The sequence below is a fragment of the Euleptes europaea genome, chromosome 3 (genome assembly GCF_029931775.1).
Source record: "Euleptes europaea isolate rEulEur1 chromosome 3, rEulEur1.hap1, whole genome shotgun sequence".
Classification (NCBI taxonomy): Eukaryota; Metazoa; Chordata; class Lepidosauria; order Squamata; family Sphaerodactylidae; genus Euleptes; species Euleptes europaea.
The window spans coordinates 42,906,833-42,926,353 of NC_079314.1; the positions used below are offsets into that span (position 1 = coordinate 42,906,833).

Here is a 19,521-nt window from a genome sequence, read left to right on the forward strand (position 1 = left end):
AAGCTGAAAGACAATTGGAGCTTGGCGCATTACGACAGTTGCTTCAAAACGTAATTTCTTTCTTTTCTTTTTTTAAAGAAGAATTGGGTGGCTGCAGGCATCACCTGACTGCTGTGAAATGCTAAGACCATTCCAAACCACAAATGGCAACATATCGTTTCTCTCCAATTAAACAACTCTCCAGAGAACATCCGCAGAACTTTTTGAAGGCTTTGTTGTTAGGTGTTATGAGATGCCTGGCCATCACATTTAGAAGAGTCTGTTATATTACAGGCCCAGCCTTCAAAAGTAACGGAGGTTGCAAAGGATTGTGGGGAGAGCAGCCATCTGCAAAGGGAGCTAAATCACACATCAGAGGCCAGTGTCTATGCACAGAGAAAGATGTGCTGACTTAATGAACAAACTTTCTCCTAGCTCTTATAGCTCGATTTGAATTTATTTGTTCTAAAATGTTTTAACAGTCGGCAGTCGGGGCTACAAAAGGAATCTCAGAGTCCTTGCAGAGTGTGAAATGTCTGAAAGAACAACAGCTTTGTCTCCCAAATTTGCAATTTTCTTCTTCTTTGAGCTTTCTGCTGTTAGGTTGATGTACTTACGTGATGATTTTCCCCTTCTCTTTTGAACTAACAGCGCATTCCTGAGAGGAATGACTGCGCCAATCATAGGAGGCAGTATGGCTGCGCTGCCTCCAAAGGAGATTTGGCCCCCCCTGAAACCTCCCCACGGCATAAAAAATCCGTGGAACCCTTCATAGGGTTCCACAGGAGATACGCCACCTAAAAAGGTGGCATATCTCGCGAAAATAAAAAAGGCATTCCCGGCCCGAAAGGGCTTTGGAAGCCACCTAAAGGCGGCTCCTCCCCCAGCCCAGCGCCGAACGCCCCGAAATGCCCTCCTGGGGACAGCGCACGAATGTGCGCTGTCCGGATGCCGGTGCAAAGCTGTGCCGGCGTCCCTGGGCCGCGCTGGGGAGGACGGTGTCCTGGCCTTCCCACCGGTGGCTATCCCACTTATGCCGGGGCAGACCTTTTTCGCCTCCTAAGCTCTTTCGGGCAAAGAGCTCAGGAATGCACTGTAAGTAAAGTAAATTCCAGTTCCCCTGAAAACTGTATTTCCAGCTGACTGGAATATAATCAATGCAAACAAATGGACTGGCATGACACATGAGGCAATGAACCAGCCCTTAAGAAAAGCAAGGGTTATTTTACACTGTCCTTGGGGTGTAGGCCCTATATGAGGTACATCAAAAGAGTGAGCCTTTTACCCCACAAGACATGCAGTATCATATCTGACCAGAGTTATAAACATGACCTCTGTAGGTGTGCATGTCTCACCTGTTCACCTGGTAGACAGATATAAATCAAAGGCAATGAATGATGGGGAATGTGCAGGAACCTGATATTTCCTCTTGTGCCTCACCATGTGCATTTATTTATTTATTAGGGGGGAAATTATGCTTCCTCTCCACATGAAGCTGACTTATACTGAATTAGACCATTGGTTCATCACAGTCAGTATTGTCTTCTCAGGCTGTAAGTGGATCACCAGGAACTCAAGCAAGGGTCTTTCACATCACCTACTACTTCATCCTTTTGACTGGAGATGCCGGGATTGAATCTGGGACCTTCAGTATGCCAAGCAGATGCTCTACCACTGAGCCATGGCCCCTCCCCTCTCCAGACCTGCTTGGGGGGCGGGGCTCACAACAAAACAGCCCCAACAATCCAATAAGACATTTAAAAATCAAGCTAATAGAACATGAAAATAAGACAAGCCCATAAAACTAGATCAATAAAAACTTGCCAGGGCAGGAAAGCTGCTTAAAATAAAAGAGCAGTCTAAAATGGTATTAGTAAAATAGTCCTAAAGCTTGTAGCAGCCCAGAAAACAGCTAAAAAAGATGGATCCTCTCAGTTAAAAGCCTGGGTATAAAGAAATGTTTTAGCCTAGTCTAGGGTTGCCAGGTCCCTCTCCGCAACCGGTGGGAGATTTTGGAGGCGGGGCCTGAAGAGGGCAGAGTTTGGGGAGGGGAGGGACCTCAATGCCATAGAGTTCAATTGCCAAAGCGGCCATTTTTCTCCAGGTGATCTGATCTCTATCTGCTGGAGATCAGTTGAATTAGCAGGAGATCTTCTGCTACTACCTGGCAGTTGGCAACCCTAGCCTAGTCCCTAAAGTAGGTGCCAAGTGATCCTCAAGGGAGAGAATTCCAGAGGTGAGGCATCAACTCTGGAAAAGCTCAGTCTTCGTATGCCATCCATTTTACCTCAGAAGGTGGGGGCACAGAGAACAGGGCTTGGGATGAGATAGACAATACAGGAGCTAAAAGAAAAACTTTCCCAAGATTTGGGGTAGTGTGGTGGTAGGAAACGGTGGTAGAATTTCATGCATATTAAGGAACAGGGAATCTTGCTTTTTATTTCTGAGGTAAAAAGTGCCCCAGTGGATTGATACCACTCCTAAACGAGTGAAATGCTCCAGCAGGTGGCTGACTCTAATGTCATGTCCTTCAAGTCCCCACACCCATTCTTGGCTTGTCCTATAATTCATTGTGTGAGACTGCTGCTACCTTGTTTATTGAACGAACGAACGAATCTCTGACAGTTACATGGATGATTCACCCATAGTTAGGCCTTGTTCTTCACTCTCTCTATTTCTTCTGTTGAATTCTAGGTTTTGACTTCTTGTCTTTATCAACTTTTCCTTTCTCTTTTGCTTACTTTATTCCTTTGTAGTCGATTTTCCTTTCCGTACTTCATTTTTGTCATCCCCATCTGTTAAACAGTTTATCCTTTTATTCCTGACTTCCTTTTTCTCTCTAGGCTTTGTTCCCATTGACATATGTTAATGAGTGGATCTTGAAGCTTTTACAGTGGGATCAAAGGAAAGGTGAGAAGGCCAAGGAAGGGCAAGGGGGAAAAGAATGAGGAGAAAAGAGGGAAAACAAACAGCTGAGAAACATGCAGTGCAATCCTATGCAGAGTTCTCCAGTCCAGGCCTGTTGGGATCAATGGGCTTGGACTGGAGTAACTCTGCATAGGGTTTCACTGTTAATCTCCTCTAAATTGCTTCTGCAGGACAGTGCATAGCCCTAAACTTGGAGGCACTTAATTTCTTTATCTTGCCAGAAAGATTGAGTAGCAAGCAGTTAATTGCATATGAACAAAAATTAAAATATTGTTAGGTTCCCCACCCCAGTAAGTCCAGCTGGAAATCTTGAGAGTATAAGCCGGCATGTCAGTATAATTAAAAACATGCGCTCATATTGGGAGGTCTGTGTAATAAAGTGGCTTATAGGAAACCAATGACAGTGTATAAAACAAGATGCCAAAATTATACACACATAATGGCAAGTCTTGTGATTGGCTGAGTGGAAAACGGTGGGGTAAAGAGCACGGGGAAGTTGGCATTCCTATGGATGAGAAATTGTCTGACCTTGGGCAATTGTATCGTCTCAGAGCATCTTCTGAGATTGTCTCTCTGGGTTGAAACACATATTCAGAAGCAGGGAGGAAATGGGTAGAGGCACCAAATCTACATAGCAGATTGGCCTGATATGTGTACCAGTATGAGATGTGTGAATTGGAAGAAAGTCCTGGAAACTTAGCAAGAGGTGCATTTCATATATGACACAGATCTCACTGACATTACAAAAATCTATGTTTCATCTCCCCCCACCTGACAATGCTGCCTACTTGCATTTTCAAAGACAAGTAGGAAGCAAATCTAAATACAATTCTCTTGTTCTGTTCTAGACTCAGATACATACCTGGGCACAAAATATATCTGCTTTTTTTTTTTTTTATCAAAGTGAGCAAGTTTAAAATGTGGAGGTAGTATTAAACACCTCTTCAGTATAGCTTTTTTTTTGGGTTTCCTTAGTAGCTGCTTAAATATCCTCTTACAAAACTACCGGTATGCATATTTTCCAAGGCAATTTCTCACTTTACCCCCTTGTATTATTGCTGTTTTCCTGCTCTTTTCAAAGTAATCAATTTCTTAATCTCCTTCAGTAACCTACCCCATTTTATTATTCTTCCAGTGTTCAGTCCTAAACATACCTATTTTTATGTAAGCAGCAGTGACATTAGTGGCACTTACTCCCAAGTAGATCTGTTTGGGATTGCAAATGTGAGGACCTGTATTCTTACATTTTAAAAAATCTCTAGCATCTAATTTGTATCTTCTTCTCCTCTGATTAGTGATGTGTGGACGTTGGGTTGACAAGAAGACTCTTATATAGAGGGAGAAATTTGAAGAGACTCTAGTCCAGGAGGTTTATTTGGGATAGTTTAATCTAGTGAATAGGATAACCCCATGTCTTTACTAGAAAACTGTAGCTACCTTGCAATCTGTCAAACTTTGTTTCTTTCAATCATGAAGAAAGAAGGTGTGGGCTCAGTACTGTCTATTTAGGGAGAGAAACCCAAATTTACCCTTTTCATGTATCTATCATATTGTGGAAAGCACATTTTGAGGGGAACATATCATTTAAAAATAAAGTGGTCTGTCTGGGGGTGGGAGATGCCATTTGGGTTGCATGGGGCAGCAGCAGCATTCCAGATATTGGTGGACAAGATCCTGGCAGGGAGCCACACCTTTGCAGCTGCATTTAATGATGACGTCATTATTTTCAGCCCTGACCACACATCCCACTTCCAGCACTTGGAGGCAGATCTGAAAGCCTTGGACCAGGCAGGGCTTGAGGCCAACCTGGCCAAGAGCCATGTAAGGTTCTGGGAGCTGCAGTATCTGGGCTTTGTTGTGCAAGATGTCCAGGTGCATACCCTCCTAGAGAAGGTGGCCTCATTGGTGAGTTATCCCTGCCCCCAGATTAAGCAACAGGTGTGGAGGTTCTGTTGGGAGATTACATCTGGTACATCCACCACTTCGCCACCCAAGCATCCCTCCTCTTGGTCTGTGTGTGGAAAGGTCAACCGAATGAGGTCCAATGGACACCAGAAAGCAAGCACCCTTCTACTCTCTCTGATTAGCCCTCTCCCAGACCATAGCCCTTCATAAGCCCAACTTCGACTGGCCAGTCATTCTCCAGAGAGATGGCTCTGAGACAGTACTTGGAGCAGTCCTCTCCCAAGAGTGGGATGCCCAGGAATTTCTGATAATATTCTTGATCTGCAAGCTGCAGTCCTTGGAGACCTACTATGCCTCAGAGGAAGGGAGGCCTTCTAATATTATCTTGCTGATAACCCCTTTGAGTTAGTGATGGACCAACCCCACTCAGTGGTTGTTGTGGATGAAAGATCATAACAATCTATTACTGAGGTGGTACCTTCACTCTCTCCTTTCCGGTTCATTGTCCGGTACCAGGCAGGCAAGAAACCACCTCAATGTAGGCTCTCTGTCATGACTCTGTGAGCCAGCAGGTACCTCGGCCATGTCAATGTCAACAGGGTGTGTGTGTCTGGGGGTGGCAGCCCCAGCCCCACACTCACCTGCTCTAGAAGAGACGCTGGTGCTGGCGGGCTCACCCAGGCACTGCTGAGGCAGACAGCCCAGCCAGAGGCTGTAGGGAAGGGAACAAGGGTGAGGCCCTGCCAGGAAAGGCCCTAGCAGCATAAGGGCCTGGTGGGCTCAGGCAACAGGCTGCACCAGGGAACAGGGTGAGACCTATAAAAAGAAACACTGGAGGGTGCGACAGCCCCAGACTCCATGCCAGCAGTGATGGAACTTGACATGGTCCAAGCTGTACAAAAATAAAATGGCTGCAGTGTCCCTTAAATGAGTAAAGTCATGCATATAGAAGGTGAAAAGCATAGGAGCAAGAAGACAGCCCTGTCTAACTCCTCTATAGGTGTTTATAGGATCAGTGAGATGCCAAATTCTGGTACATCTAACTCTTAGCACCGTCTGCTCCTGAAGGGCATGCATCAGCAACAAGAGCCTTCTAACTATGTTTGAGGATTTTAGCTTGGACCAGAGTAGGGGTCTAGATATTGAATCAAAAGCTGCTTGAAATAAATGAATGCAGCATATAGTGATGACCGACCCGATGCAAGGTATTTCTCTATAAGATGCTGCAAGGTAAGGCAACGATCTATTGTTGATCTCCCTTCCCTAAAGCGTGCTTGTTCTATAGCTAGAATGTCCTCTTGATCCATTATTAAATAAATTAGAATGAAAACTATTTGAGTGCATCAAAACGAAGAAATCTAGACATTTGTTTCAATTAAAAATAGATACTGTACAACCCTGAAGCTGGGAGAAATATGAGAGGAAGTGGCAGAGGATAAATATATTCCTCATATCTTCTAAGATTTGCCTTTTGAAGGACACATTTAAATGGTGAGGTATTATAAGCAATTTCAAAAGTGCCTTCGTAATGAGAGGCTGGGCTGCTTCGAACGGTAGGTGTTTCTGCAGGAATGCCTTCTACTATGATCTTCTTCGTGGCCTTTAATTACTAGGGATAAAAGTGAAAGCTATATTAGCAGCAGAAGCGCTACTACTTAACACAAATGTGGAAAAAAATGATTGCAGACTGTCTTCTATTTTATCTTATAAGATAATATGGAGGGCTGAATTGTAGAACTACGTTAACCAGATTCTAGTTGCTGTTATGTTATCTTATCCAGAAGATTGACCTTTTACATCATGTGATGCCACTCTACATTGTTGTCATATAATACTCAGAGTGGTTGATGGGAGAAAAACTCAGGCGCAAGTAGGACGGTGAATGGATTGGTAAACTGGCTGTATGAAAAGCCATAAATCAGCTGAAGCTTACTTGCATGTAGCCTAAAATATACTTTTATCCCAGTACAGGAGTAATTTGAAAGTAGCGCAATTCTATGTCATTGCTTTGTATACCAAATTTATAAATAAAGCAGAAACTTATTTGGGGGAATACAGTTTTCAAGGAAAGAACCTTATTACAAAGACACGTGCAAAAAATCAAATGCATATTTTTTGAAATGTCTATGACTATCTGTACAGTGAAGCTTTTCTGCTTCCTAGTCATTGCCACCAAGGATGGAGAAGCATTTGTACTAGCAATGGAATATCCGTGCAGGGGTTTGTGCTCACTTTTCTCTGTCAGTTGTCTTTTCCCCTTGCTGTGCCACCAGAGGGCTTTTAAAAAAAACAAAAAACACTTGGCAATTGTGAATGTGCTATTGCTCAGTAATGTTGTAAAGATCTATTGTCATGATCTACTGATGAAAGTTAAAGGAGAAAGTGCCAAAGAGGGGTTACAGCTGAACATCAAGAAGACAAAAATAATGACTGCTGAGAAGTTACACATGTTTAAGGTTGACAATTAAGATATTGAAATTGTTAAAGATTTTCTACCCCTTCACTCAATCATCAACCAAAAGGAAGACTACAACCAAGAAATCAGAAGGAGATTGAGGCTGGGAAGGGCAACCATGAAGGAGCTAGAAAAGATCCTTAAGTGTAAGGGTGTGTTGCTGGATTTCAAGATCAAGATAATTCATACTATGGTATTCTCGATTACTATGCATGGGTGTGAAAGCTGAACAATGAAGAAGGCTGAAAGGAAGAAAACTGATTCATTTGAAATTTGGTTATGGTTACCATGGGCCACCAAAAAGAAAAACAAGTGAGTTCTAGATCCAATCAAGCCTGAGTTCTCCTAGAGGCTAAAATGACTAAACTGAGGACACCATACTTTGGTCACATCATGAGAAGACAAGACTCACTGGAAAAGACAATAACGCTAGGAAAAGTTGAAGGCAGCAGGAAAACAGGAATGTCCAACGTGAGATGGATTGACTCAATCAAGGAAGCCAGACTTCATTTAGCAAGACTGTTAATGATAGCATGTTTGTGAGGTCATTAATTCATAGGGTCTTTATAAGTTGGAAGCATCTTGATGGCACATAACACATGACTCAGTCAAATTTCAAAAGTAATATTTAAATTTTTTAAAAGAAAACTCTGAAGACTGGCCAGACATTTTGCCTGTACTAAGTTGTTTTGATTGCTGGGCACTGCACAGTACCACAATGGTATGTTCTCCAGCTGAACTACAACTTTGCCTGAAAAATGGATGAGGTCCTGATTGGGGCAGAAGAAGGCGTTCAGGGCATCTGCAGCACCAGCACTCACAGCAAGCCTCTATTCTTCTCTCCTTCAGATAAGAACATGCTGGACGCACCACTGGGCAATGAATCCATCTTTATTGCGCAAACTGTTCCAGAGCTGCCCAGCTTCTACGCATCACCCATCCCAAAAACTGGGCCTGCCCCTGAAGCCTGGCCCTGCCTCCTACTTGCCTTGCACAGCTGTTCTGGCATAAATCTAACTGCACACCTCCCGCACCCAGAGCTGCAGAGACTGTGAGCCATCCTCTTTCCACGTTACGAGTCCAGAGCCACACCTGACCCACAAGCCTATTCTCCAGAACCTGACTCCCTTGGCCATGATGCCTGACCTTGGTCCACCTCACAGCCTTGGGGCTGCTTCCTCCCAGCTGGATCCCTAGCCTTCTGGGCAGGGCCATGTCACAGATGAAATGGGAAATATTGTTTGGTATATATAAAATGAAAAATATAAGCAAATTATGAGCTAGTTTTTAAGTGACCACTGACTGTCAAAAGCAGATTCCAAAAACAGAATGTGAACTGTTTTCTTTGAATTGGTTGGAATTATCCAGTGTGTGTTCCTGAATACAGTACTTCTGGCTGTAGCAGAAAGTATATTGAGAGAGGGTAAAGGTCATCTAGTCCTGTGGTCCATTCAATGGTTCTTTGAGGTCTGAAGAGTTTCACTACCTTACTACAGGAAGCCCTTAACTGGAGATATGGGGAATCATTCCTGGGGCCTCTTGCAACTCAGAGTATCAGCTCCACCACAAAGCTGCAGCTTCTCGGTAATGTGGTGCTTTTAAGCACTTAAAAATGGAAATTTTATGGATTAGAGACAGTGAGATGAACTATGATTACACAGAGAGACGGCATCATGGAGGTACTTTTACTCCTTCATGGCTTGTATTACATGATTGATGGTGCGAGTCTGAAGCAGGCTCTTAATCTTTGCTTCAACTTCCCTGGCCAGAGTCCAGGATTGGCCCTAACATGTGGCAGAACAGGCCGTGGGCAGCTGTCTCAGGAAGCAGATTTTGGCTCCATTTAAGGTCAGTGCATTGTCGGTCGCTTATTGTATTTTTTCACCCTTACTTGGAGAGAGGGGACACTGTTGCCAATTTTTGATTATATACATACATACATATATACATATTGCCTTCCTGAGCAAAGACAGAGGGTGGAGACAAGTCAGAAGCTGAGAGGCAGAGGTGGAACAAAACCCACTGAGACACTGGTGGAGCCAAGGCGGCAGCTGGAAGGTCACAAGCCAGAAGAGTCTCTGGTTTTTCAGATCCCAATATTGGTTAGCTGATAGGATATGGCTGTATCAAACAGAATATGGGCATCCTTGTAAGTCGGGGTGGATTGGGACATTGAAACAGCCCTGCAGCAAGGTGTACCAAGGGGCCTTCTGGCTGCTGGGGCCCTCCAGGGCTGTGGCCCAGCAGGGACTTTCCTGGCAAGTTCAAGAGCCAGTCTGCCCTGTAGCTTGTGTAGTATAATGGCAAAGAGACTATGAAGCCCTTAAGCACCCAGTTCAAATTTCACCTCAGTTGATAACTCGCTAATTGGCCTTAAGGATGACATTGCCTCCGACACTGCGTTCATCAAAACGTTCGAGGCACTTCACATTAGGGTTGCCAGGTCCCTCTTTGCAACCAGTGGGAGGTTTTTGGGGCAAAGCCTGAAGAGGGCAGGGTTTGGGGAGGGGAGGGACTTCAGTGCCATAGAGTCCAAAGGGGCCATTTTCTCCAGGTGAACTGATCTCTATCAGCTGGAGATCAGTTGTAATAGCAGATCTCCAGCCACCACCTAAAGGTTATGTACAAAAAGACACCTCTGTGTGTATAAACACATTATCCAAAACTTAACGCAGAAGAAAAGGTATGTCCAGACTATTGTAACAAATTACAAAACTGTATTAAACAATGTGAAACCCACAAATCACAAACTATATACAAAAGGTAAGTATAAATCCTTTGTACAGTCCCATATCTGACACACTTCTGAATTGTTGTTGTTTTTCAGGTGCAGAACGAGGGTACTCAGGTCAGTATGTCCTAGTATGTTCAAGAACATGGAGATATCTTGAACATAGGACATACTGACCTGAGTACCCTCATTCTGCACCTGAAAAACAACAATAATTCAGAAGTGTGTCAGATATGGGACTGTACAAAGGACTTATTGGTTATAGTTTTTTGTATATAGTTTGTGATTTGTGGGTTTCACATTGTTTAATACAGTTTTGTAATTTGTTACAATAGTCTGGACATATCTTTTCTTCTGTGTTAAGTTTCAGACCACCTGGAGGTTGGCAACCCTACTTCACATAGATTATCCCCATCATTCTTTCAGCAGCCCTGAAAAATGAGTCAGCGTTTTTTTCTTCCTATTTCAGTCATAAATGATCTAGACTTATGTTATGGGCCTGTGGAAAATCTTGCAAAAATGATCCATGTGAGGAGGAGCTTTTAACGTACTAGCATTTTAGAAACACTCAGTATTGTTACAGGACTGCCTGGCTTGGGCCTTTGCCACAATGAGATTACTCTCAGTAGCAGTGAGTTAAATCAGAGTTGTGGGACAGAGCTCATTTTTGAGCTTTCTACTCTACACTGTTCTCACTGGGACTCAAGGTGGATTACAAGTGGTTTGCTCTCTGGCCCCCAAGTAGTTCACCTTGCTGTGAACTACCTGTAAAAATACTTCACAGGTAAAATCAATTGCACCTGATCTGAACCACTTAATTACAGTTGTGATGGATGTTCTGATCTTGTTCTGTTGGTCTCATTTCTATGGTTGCTTTTCAGTTTGTACAACCTGAGGACATGAGCTGAACTGTGGGAGAAATAAGGGGCTATTTTTGACCCTTGCCCCTTATGGCTAATGAAACCTGCTGCACCAGGTCTGATCCAGTGGGCAAGAAGAATAGTTAATGGCAAAAGGGGTCCATTCTTAAGGTCTTAAAAGAAGCTGTAACTGAACAAGCTGGAACTGACTGAAAAAAATATATATGAACCTCAGATATGAACAAATCCTAATCTCTAACAAATTTGCCTTTTCTGGTTTGCTGCTTGAGAAAGTGGTGGCACCTTAGCTCCAGGAATTACTCAATGTAATAGATTATTTTGATCTCTTTTAGGGCAGCGTTTGAGAGCCCGCGTGGTGTAGTGGTTAAGAGTGGTGGTTTGGAGCGATGGAGTCTGATCTGGAGATTCAGGTTTGATTCCCCACTCTTCCACATGAGCAGTGGAGGTGAACTGGATTTGCTTCCTCACTCCTACACACAAAGCAGCTGGGTGACCTTGGGCTAGACACAGCTCTCTCAGCCTCACCTACCTCACAGGGTGTCTGTTGTGGGGAAGGGAAGGAAAGGTGATTGTAAGCTGGTTTGATTCTCCCATAAGTGGTAGAGAAAGTTGGCATATAAAAACCAACTCTTCTTCTTCTAACTGTAGGGCAGAAAAGGCCTTCTTTACCCCACTGAATGACTTTTGCCAGACAGCTGTCAAGTGCTGATTTTCCTAGAGCTCCTAGAAGCTTTGAGTACCAACCTCTATGGTATCCTTCTGGGCTTTAGGCCTGGTTGGGTATGGAGAGCACTGTTTTACTGTGGCTTGAATTGTTCCTGACAGATAGATCCCAGAAGATAGTGCTGGGATACTACTGCTCTACCCCTTGGCAAATGGGGAATTATACTCTCGAATGCTATCTGACATCTACATGAAGCTGTTTGAAGAGATCATCCAGGGATTTTGAATACAGTGGTATAATTTTGCAGATTACATGCTAGCTCTGTCTTTCATTACCATCTAATGGTGGAAACCCTGAACTGGTGTCTGGAGGCAGTAATTGGATAGATAAACAACTGAAACTTAATCTAAGTAAATAAGATGGACATTCTGTTTGTTGGAGGTGCAGCCCAACTGGGAGGAGGTATATAACCTATTCTGGAATGGGTTTCACTTCTCCTGAAGGATCAGGTTCATGATCCTAACATCTACTGGTTCCAGTACTGCTGCCTGAGAAGCAAGTACTAGTAGGGTTGCCAGGTCCCTCTTTGCTACCGGCAGGAGGTTTTTTGGGCAGAGCCTGAGGAGGGCGTGGTTTGGGGAGGGGAGGGACTTCAATGCCATAGAATCCAATTGCCAAAATGGCCATTTTCTCTAGGTGAACCGATCTCTATCGGCTGGAGATCAGTTGTAATAGCAGGAGATCTCCAGCTCATACCTGGAGGTTGGCAACCCTAGATAGTAGAGGTGACCAGAGGGAGGCCTATTTCCAGCTTTGGCTGATATACCAGGTGTGGCTGTTCCTGCAGAGAATGGGTCTGCCTTGGCAACAACTGGGTTAGAACATAGCAACACACTGTTTAGAAAAGGATACAAAAAAGTCAGTGTTAGGGAGTGTGGATTTACCCACCCCTGACTGGTGGGTGCTTCATTCCAAAGGCCACCTCCAGTTCAAGTGACCACTGAAGAAGAGGAGGCTTATGAAGCCTTGGCGACTCTCCAGCTGTGGCAGGGGTCCTTTGGAAAAAAGGATAGCCCACAATCTCATGAGGGCTAGAACACTTGCGAGAGGTCAGATGACCCGGCGTCCCCCCCATATAAAAGGGGAGGGACACCAGCCTGGGAGGGGGATGTACAGAAAGAGGAGGATTTTGGTGCTGTAAACCCCCACCCCCTTTTAAGATGAGATTCTGAACTGTTGCCTTGGATTTTTCTGATGGCTTTTTCCGGCAGCCCCACGGTCAGAGTGCAGGGCAGAGTAGAAGGCGAACCCGTGTTCATCCTGTGTGCCTATCACGCATACTCAGAAGTACCTCCCTCTTGTTCAGTGGGATTTACTCCCAGGTACGTATGTGGAATGGTTTAGTATAGCCTGATCTCGACAGATCGTGGAAGCTAAGCAGAGTCAGTAGTTGGATGAGAGATCACCAAGGAAGACTTCGCAGAGGAAGGCAGTGGGAAACTACCTCGGCTTAATCACTTGCCTTGAAAACCCTATGAGGTTGCCATAAGATGCTTGATGCCACTTTACACACACACACACAAGTATCCTTAGGACTGCAGTCCTTGGAATGGGCTGGTTGATGTTTTATTATGTTTGTATATATATATAATATATATATAATATATAATGCTGAATGGTGGCATGAAAATCAGTTTACCTAGGGCACCCCAAACCCTTGGGTTGGCCCGCCCCCCCATTTGCTGGGACCTGAATGCAAGTTCCTGGGGGTCAGGAAGGCAGCAACTCATGCTTGTTCGACAAGCTCCAGTTTCCCTCAAACAGGCTGTAGTCCCTGGCTAGCTAACAGCAGAATGGGCCCTTTGCCATGAGAATAACCAGGGCCAGGCAGGGAAGCAAGGGGTGCCATTCCAGAGATACCAACCAGGCAGCACCTTAGCCCATTGATTAGGAGGCCAGCACACAAATCCTATAGGCAGCCCAGGAGAAAGGGCAGAATCCTGCTTTGGTACTGATGCTGTTGGCACTGTACACTGTATTGGTGTCAAGCAAATCTTCTGCAAGGAAGCCCCCGCCCCCCCTCAACCAGGAAAATACACAGAAGAGCAGCAGGCTTGCAAACCATAACTTTCATGGTAGGCTGAGTGGAAAACAGCAATGGACTAAAACAGAAGAGTTGTGGATTCGAATCCTCCCTCTCTAGAGAAGCATAACCTGTAAGGCAAGGTCCATCTTTAGGAGTCCAGCTGGGAACGGTAACTGTAGCCATTGGGAGGGAATCAGAGTAGTGGTTAGGGTGTCAGAATAGGGTCTGGGAGACCCAGGTTCACACTCCCGCTTCTGTTATGATGCATGCTGGGTGACCGAGGCCAGCCACAGACTCTCCGCCTATTTTGCAGCATAAGATGAATGTTGAGCATATAATAATGCATGCCACTCTGAGCTTGGAGGGAAGAGAATAAACAAATGGTACTAAATATTTTTTTTCATAAAATGGGAGCAACATGGAAAACATCTTGCTCCAAAGACCGCAACACCCAGTTGCAAGAATAAAGAAAAGTATGTTGTGTCTGAGGGAGAGGGGGTGTTGGAATCTCCTATTAACCCAGCCCCACTCCTCTTTTCCCTCCTCTCATGCATCAGAGGAACCGAGCTCCATAGACCTGAGTTAGAGAAGCTCTTTCGTTGCTGATAATGCACAAATGTAAAAACCCAGTGCAGGGTCTCAGGAGAAACCCAGCCTGGAAAGAGTCATGGGTCCTAGGTATGCCCGCAACAGTGCCCTGGGATAGCCAGTTGGTCTGAGTGGTACATAGGCCAATGGTCTGATTTCTCCTTGCTTGTCCCACTCCATCCTCACCAATTGATTGTTTGTCTTCGCCAGTGTTGTAGCCAGAGCAGAGCCAGAGCAGAGAAGGCAGCCTTGCTAGACCTAATTGAAACAGGGACATGGGAACCCCGCCCCCGCCCCGTGGACGAACGGCCCTTCCTATTGATCAGTGTTGCAGGTCTCACTTGTGGCTTGCATGGCCCCGGGTGGCCGGGGAGGGGTGATGTATCCTTGCCTATGTGAGGGGATGAGAGAGGGGGGCAGGACTGAGTAAGGGGCATAGCAGTTGTCAGGCAGTTCCTGCGCTCCTTTGAGATTGGCAAGCACATCCTTGGGGAGGGGCTGTGGCTCAGCGGTAGAGCATCTGCTTGGCACGCGAGAACGTCCCGGGTTCAATCCCCGGCATCTCCAGGTGAAGCAGGTCGGTGATGTGGACGACCTCTCTGCCTGAGACCCTGGAGAGCCGCTGCCAGTCTGAGTAGACAATACTGACTTGGGTGGACCGATGGGTCTGGTTCGGTATAAGGCAGCTTCATGTGTTCATCCTTCAGGGAGAGTGCAATTTCCCAGTTGCTCCGCTGGCCTCCATACATTGTCTCCTTTTGAGTCACAACAATGAAACCTCTGGGGCTGCTGCACCCCTCCGGCGTCTCCCTCCCAGGCAGGTTCTAAGATGAAGTTGGCCTCTGCCGGGGCGGGGGAGGGGGGAGAGCCCATTAGGAACTGCGGAGAGGAAAACCCAAACCTGTCTCATGGTGATGCTTTTAAAGACGGGAGGGTGGGTTGCGGTGGGGTGGGGGGTGGGGGGTGGGGGGTGGGGGGAGGCAGCGAAAGCCCACGGAGACTTCATTCCAGCATAAACGCCCGTGCGTTTGTGCAGATCTCTGCTTGTGCAGGCTTCCTTAGGGGAGACATTGAGGGATGAGGCTGCGGGGAGCAAACCAAGAGACGCCGGAGGAAACGTCGGAGTGGGGGGCGGGAAAGCAAGTGCGCGCCCCTTCTCACGAGCAATCGCCGGCCGCTTCTCGGCTTTTGCCGAGCCCGGCGACGGGGGCCGACACCCAGCAGCTGCCGAGAGAGAGTTCAGGAGCCCCCCCCCGCCCCCCGCCCTTTCCCTTCTGCGAGCCTCCCCTGCCCGTGGGGCCGGGCGCAAGAGCCCCGCCGGTCCCCGCAGAGAGGCGGCAGCGGAGCCACCGGGCAGCCGCTCGCCAAGACAGCCGCCTGGCTCGCCTCCTCCCGCCCGGGGCGGCTTGCAACCCACCGGCCAGCCCTGCGCGGGCAAGCCGGAGGAGGGTCAAAGGGCATCGGAGGGGGGGGGAGTTCTCTTGACCCGCGTTACGCAGGGGGTCGGACTAGATGACCCCGGTGGTCCCTTCTGACTCTAGGATTCTAGGACCGCCCCCTGTCTGAACACAGGGACACGGGAAGCTGCCTTCTACCGAATCAGACCCTCCTGGGTCCATCCAAGTCGGTATTGTCCACTCTGACCGGCAGCGGCTCTCAGGCGGGGGTCTTTCCCCTCCCCTCCCCTCCCCTCCCTGCCTAGTCCCTTGAAGCGGAGAGACCGGGGACCGAGCAGAGGCCCTCCCCCTGAGCCGCGGCCCCTCCCCACGGCCTCTCTGGCCGGACCCCAGAGAGGGGCTCCGGGAAGGCGGCTCGCCCCCCCCCCCCGCGCCTAGCGCGCGTCTCCCCCCGCCCCGGTCGGCTGCCTTCCAATCGCGGGGGGGGGGGGAGCCAGGAGGCCAGCCCGCGCCTCCCCCCACCCCACCCCGCCCCGCCCGCTCTCCCCGCCCACCCGCCTCCCTCCAGCAATCAGGGCAGCAATCGGGGCAGGCAGCCCGCCCCGCCGCCCGAGCCCCCTTACAAAAGTCGCCCCGATGGCGGCCGGGGAGCAGAGCGAGCCCGAGCGGCGGGCCGAGTAGCCGCGCCTCCCACCCCCCCACCCCCCGCAGCCGCCTGTGGCTTCTCCGCTCCTCCGGGCTCCGCGGCTCGGGCGCGGCCGGCTGCCTGCCTGCCTGGCCGCCCTCCTCCTCCTCCTCCTCCTCCTCCTCGGGCTCCGCGCGGGAAGATGGCTGCTGGCTGGCTGCTCTTCCTGAGCCTCACGCTCCTCCAGTCCCTGGTGATCAACCTCTCGGCCGAGGGGCCCTTCCCCTCGCCCGCCGCGTAAGTCCTCCCGCCGGGCCCGAGGGGAGCGCCGGGGCGGGCGGAGCGGGAGCGGGAGCGGGAGCAGGGCCGGAGGAGGCGGACGCCTCCCAAGAAACCCGCCGCCCATGCGACCGGGGGGGGGGGGGGAGGCTGGTTCTCTTTTGGTCCGGTGCCCCCAAAGAGCCTTGGGCTGCCGTGCGGGTCGCGGCCCGATCCCGCAGCCGGGAAGCCGAGGCCGTCCCGGCTGCCGGCAGCCCCTCGAACATAGACTCCGTCCCTGGCAGCTCTACCAAGAGGAAAGTTTTCAGTTTCAGCCCCCGGGAGTGACTCGAAAGGCTATTTTTGACCGACGGCGTTTTTATTTTTTTTAAGGGTGGGTGGGGGGAAACTTGTGGGTTTTTAACCCCCTAAAAACGGTTTTTGAAGCCGGCTCCCCCAGAGTCACCGCTTATAGACGTTGGATGGCGGAGTTTTCTCTGCTCATTGCAACCTGGATGCTGTCCAGTGTACGGCGTGAAGGTTTTGACAGTTCCCAGGGTTTGTTTTGGGTGCCTGGGTGGTTTTGTGCGCATCCACGCATGTGCAAAAAACAGAGCTGGGGTGTTGATTCCCCCCCCCCCCGCTAAAAAATAGCAGAACGTTACATTTGCGTCTGAAGGAAGACGGCAACAAAAGAATCATTGTGTGGTTAGGCGATGCACATTTTAAAGCACTGCAGAACATTACGAGCATCGCTTGCTTTCCTCTTCTGCATCAGTACCAACTAGCATTTGGGAAAGCAGCAGACAGATATTAGCATGAAACTTGCCCAGAGCGGGACATGGTTCCCCTTATGAAAGGAAGGCAGAAAGGAGAAATAAACAAATAGCTTAACATTTTTAGGCTTGGCCGGAACCGTGAGAGGCAGTTAAAGCAACCATTTGGATAAATAATCTTGGTTGGCTTTAGCATATCCTGTTTTGTAAAACTGTGCCCTGCTATATCAGGAAGCATCTTAACGTGAATGAGTCACTGTAACGCATTTTATGCAGAAAAAGAAGAGATGGTGCTAGCCGCCTCTGTCTCTGGGAGGGAAGGCACAATTTCCTGCCTTGCTTCAATTGGTGTGGCAAGAAGAATTCGCAGTGGTGGTCATTAGTACTTTGCCAATTAACTGCCTGGCTATTATAATTAGCACCAGTTCCCTGTGTTTCCCTGGGTGCTGCCCAAATGGTTAGAGGGAGGAAGTTGAGAGAGCTGTCCTAAAGAAGCCTTCCTTGAGCTAGCGGGTCTCTGTCACGATCCTATTTCCTTGGAGCTGGAATAAGGGTTTGATGCTTTTGTCCCTTTTAATGAAATGCCCAGTTCTGTTAAATTCTGCCAAGGATATGGGTGGGCTTCCTTGTTTGCCATTGGAGCAATGTGTCCTGTCGTTGGCTACGGATTTTCTAAAACTTTTCCTGGTCACCTGCTGCAAAGAAAAATGGAACAGAACTAGGCTAAAGATTCTTAAGCCTTTCTGAGCATCGGTTCTAACAAAGGGAGTCAGGATTGAGAGAACCTGTGACCAGATGGGGAACTAGGAAGGAGTGCTTGGGTATTTACAAGCCGATATGCATGGCGCACAGTACCCTACACGGCCAAAGTGAAATGGTCGAGCTAGTGTGCTTTTCTTTAACATGATATTTGTAAGAATATAGCTGTGTTCAGAAGAAGGTGGAAAGAGCTTTCTGTTGGAAGATAAGCCAGCAGAGTGGTTGGAAGAGAAACATACATAAAAAGAGAAACGTGCATACACACAAAAGTAACAGGTGCTGCTAGATTATTCTGTTAATAACTAGATTGATTTTGATCTGTGTTCATATACATGGTAGGAACAAAGATAATCCAATCTGAGACACTTTTCAAATAAAGAAGGGACAGGTAGTAAGTAGCAAGGAGAGAGAGGCTAATATCAAACCAAAAATGAAGGCAAGCAAAATGCCGTACAGCTGCTTCCAAATTATATTTTCTGTCTGTCTTCTTTTAAATGAACACCTCCAGCTTTTAATGATCATCCTTGGCAAAGCCAGTTCAAATTGGAAAAAGGTATTTGATTTAGCCAGGCATCGAAAATAATTTTGTGAAGTAATTAAGAGGGGAAAAAATCCTTTGAATGACCCCCAGTATTGACATATTTTATGATAAACAGCTGCTTAGTATTGGCTGCCCCCTCTGCTTCTTGCCTTATAGATTTACATTTGGCATATGTTATTTTTTCAGACAATTGCTTCATAATTGGAAGAGTGTTCCAAAATACACATTTTTTAAAAAGGAAAAAAAAAAAGAAATAGTTGGTTTAAATTGCTGGAGTGTGTCTGTTTCTTTGTTAATTTTTTCAGCCGGTGCAGTTTTCTAACCATGGCTTGCATTTTAGCCCTACACAGCATATCAGTCTGGGTTTCCATTTATATGATCTGTGGATTTGTCTGACAGCTATAGCGGCATGCAAACTAAAGTTTGGGATGCTATTTAGTTAACTTTGTTTGGTAAAATGTTTTAGTCCATATACTTAAAAGACTGGAAAGGAAAACATCCACAGCTTGCCTAACGTCCATAAAACCAGGCTTCAAATCAGAGACACAGTTCTATTCTAGTAATTCCAGAATATTTTTTTAAACTGTGAAGCAATAAAAGAGATTCATTATTTTAGAGTATTAATTTAATGTTAGGTCCAAAAATATGACTGAACGATTGAGTGTTGTTCATGAACTGAGGATGGTTTGTTTGAATTGTAACTTATATATAGTACGCTTTTAAAAGAGAAATCATAGTTATCACTCATTTAATGTTGTTTTCCATGGTTTGTATATTAAGAAATTGATCTGAAAAAGAGCATGAGGGAATACCTAGTCTTGTTAAATGTGTGCTGGTATGTTCAGAATAAATAAAGCGAAAACAGCCTGTGCTCACATTTAAAAGAAAAGTGCAATGAAAAGGAATTCAGTTTGGGAAGCGCTTCATTCACAAGAATTTAACACTCCC

General features: G+C 46.9%; 2 protein-coding genes across 2 annotated transcripts in view; both read left to right on the forward strand.

Moving 5' to 3' along the window:
• Window positions 1-19,521, forward strand: part of MEIG1 (meiosis/spermiogenesis associated 1) — a 256,861-nt gene that overhangs the window by 171,219 nt on the left and 66,121 nt on the right. The gene's annotated exons all lie outside the window — the stretch shown is intronic.
• Window positions 16,442-19,521, forward strand: part of CACNA2D1 (calcium voltage-gated channel auxiliary subunit alpha2delta 1) — a 437,349-nt gene continuing 434,269 nt past the window's right edge. Inside the window, exon 1 of the mRNA XM_056846470.1 lies at window positions 16,442-16,536. Within this exon, the coding sequence (XP_056702448.1) occupies window positions 16,442-16,536 (95 nt within the window). The remainder of the gene's footprint in view (window positions 16,537-19,521) is intronic.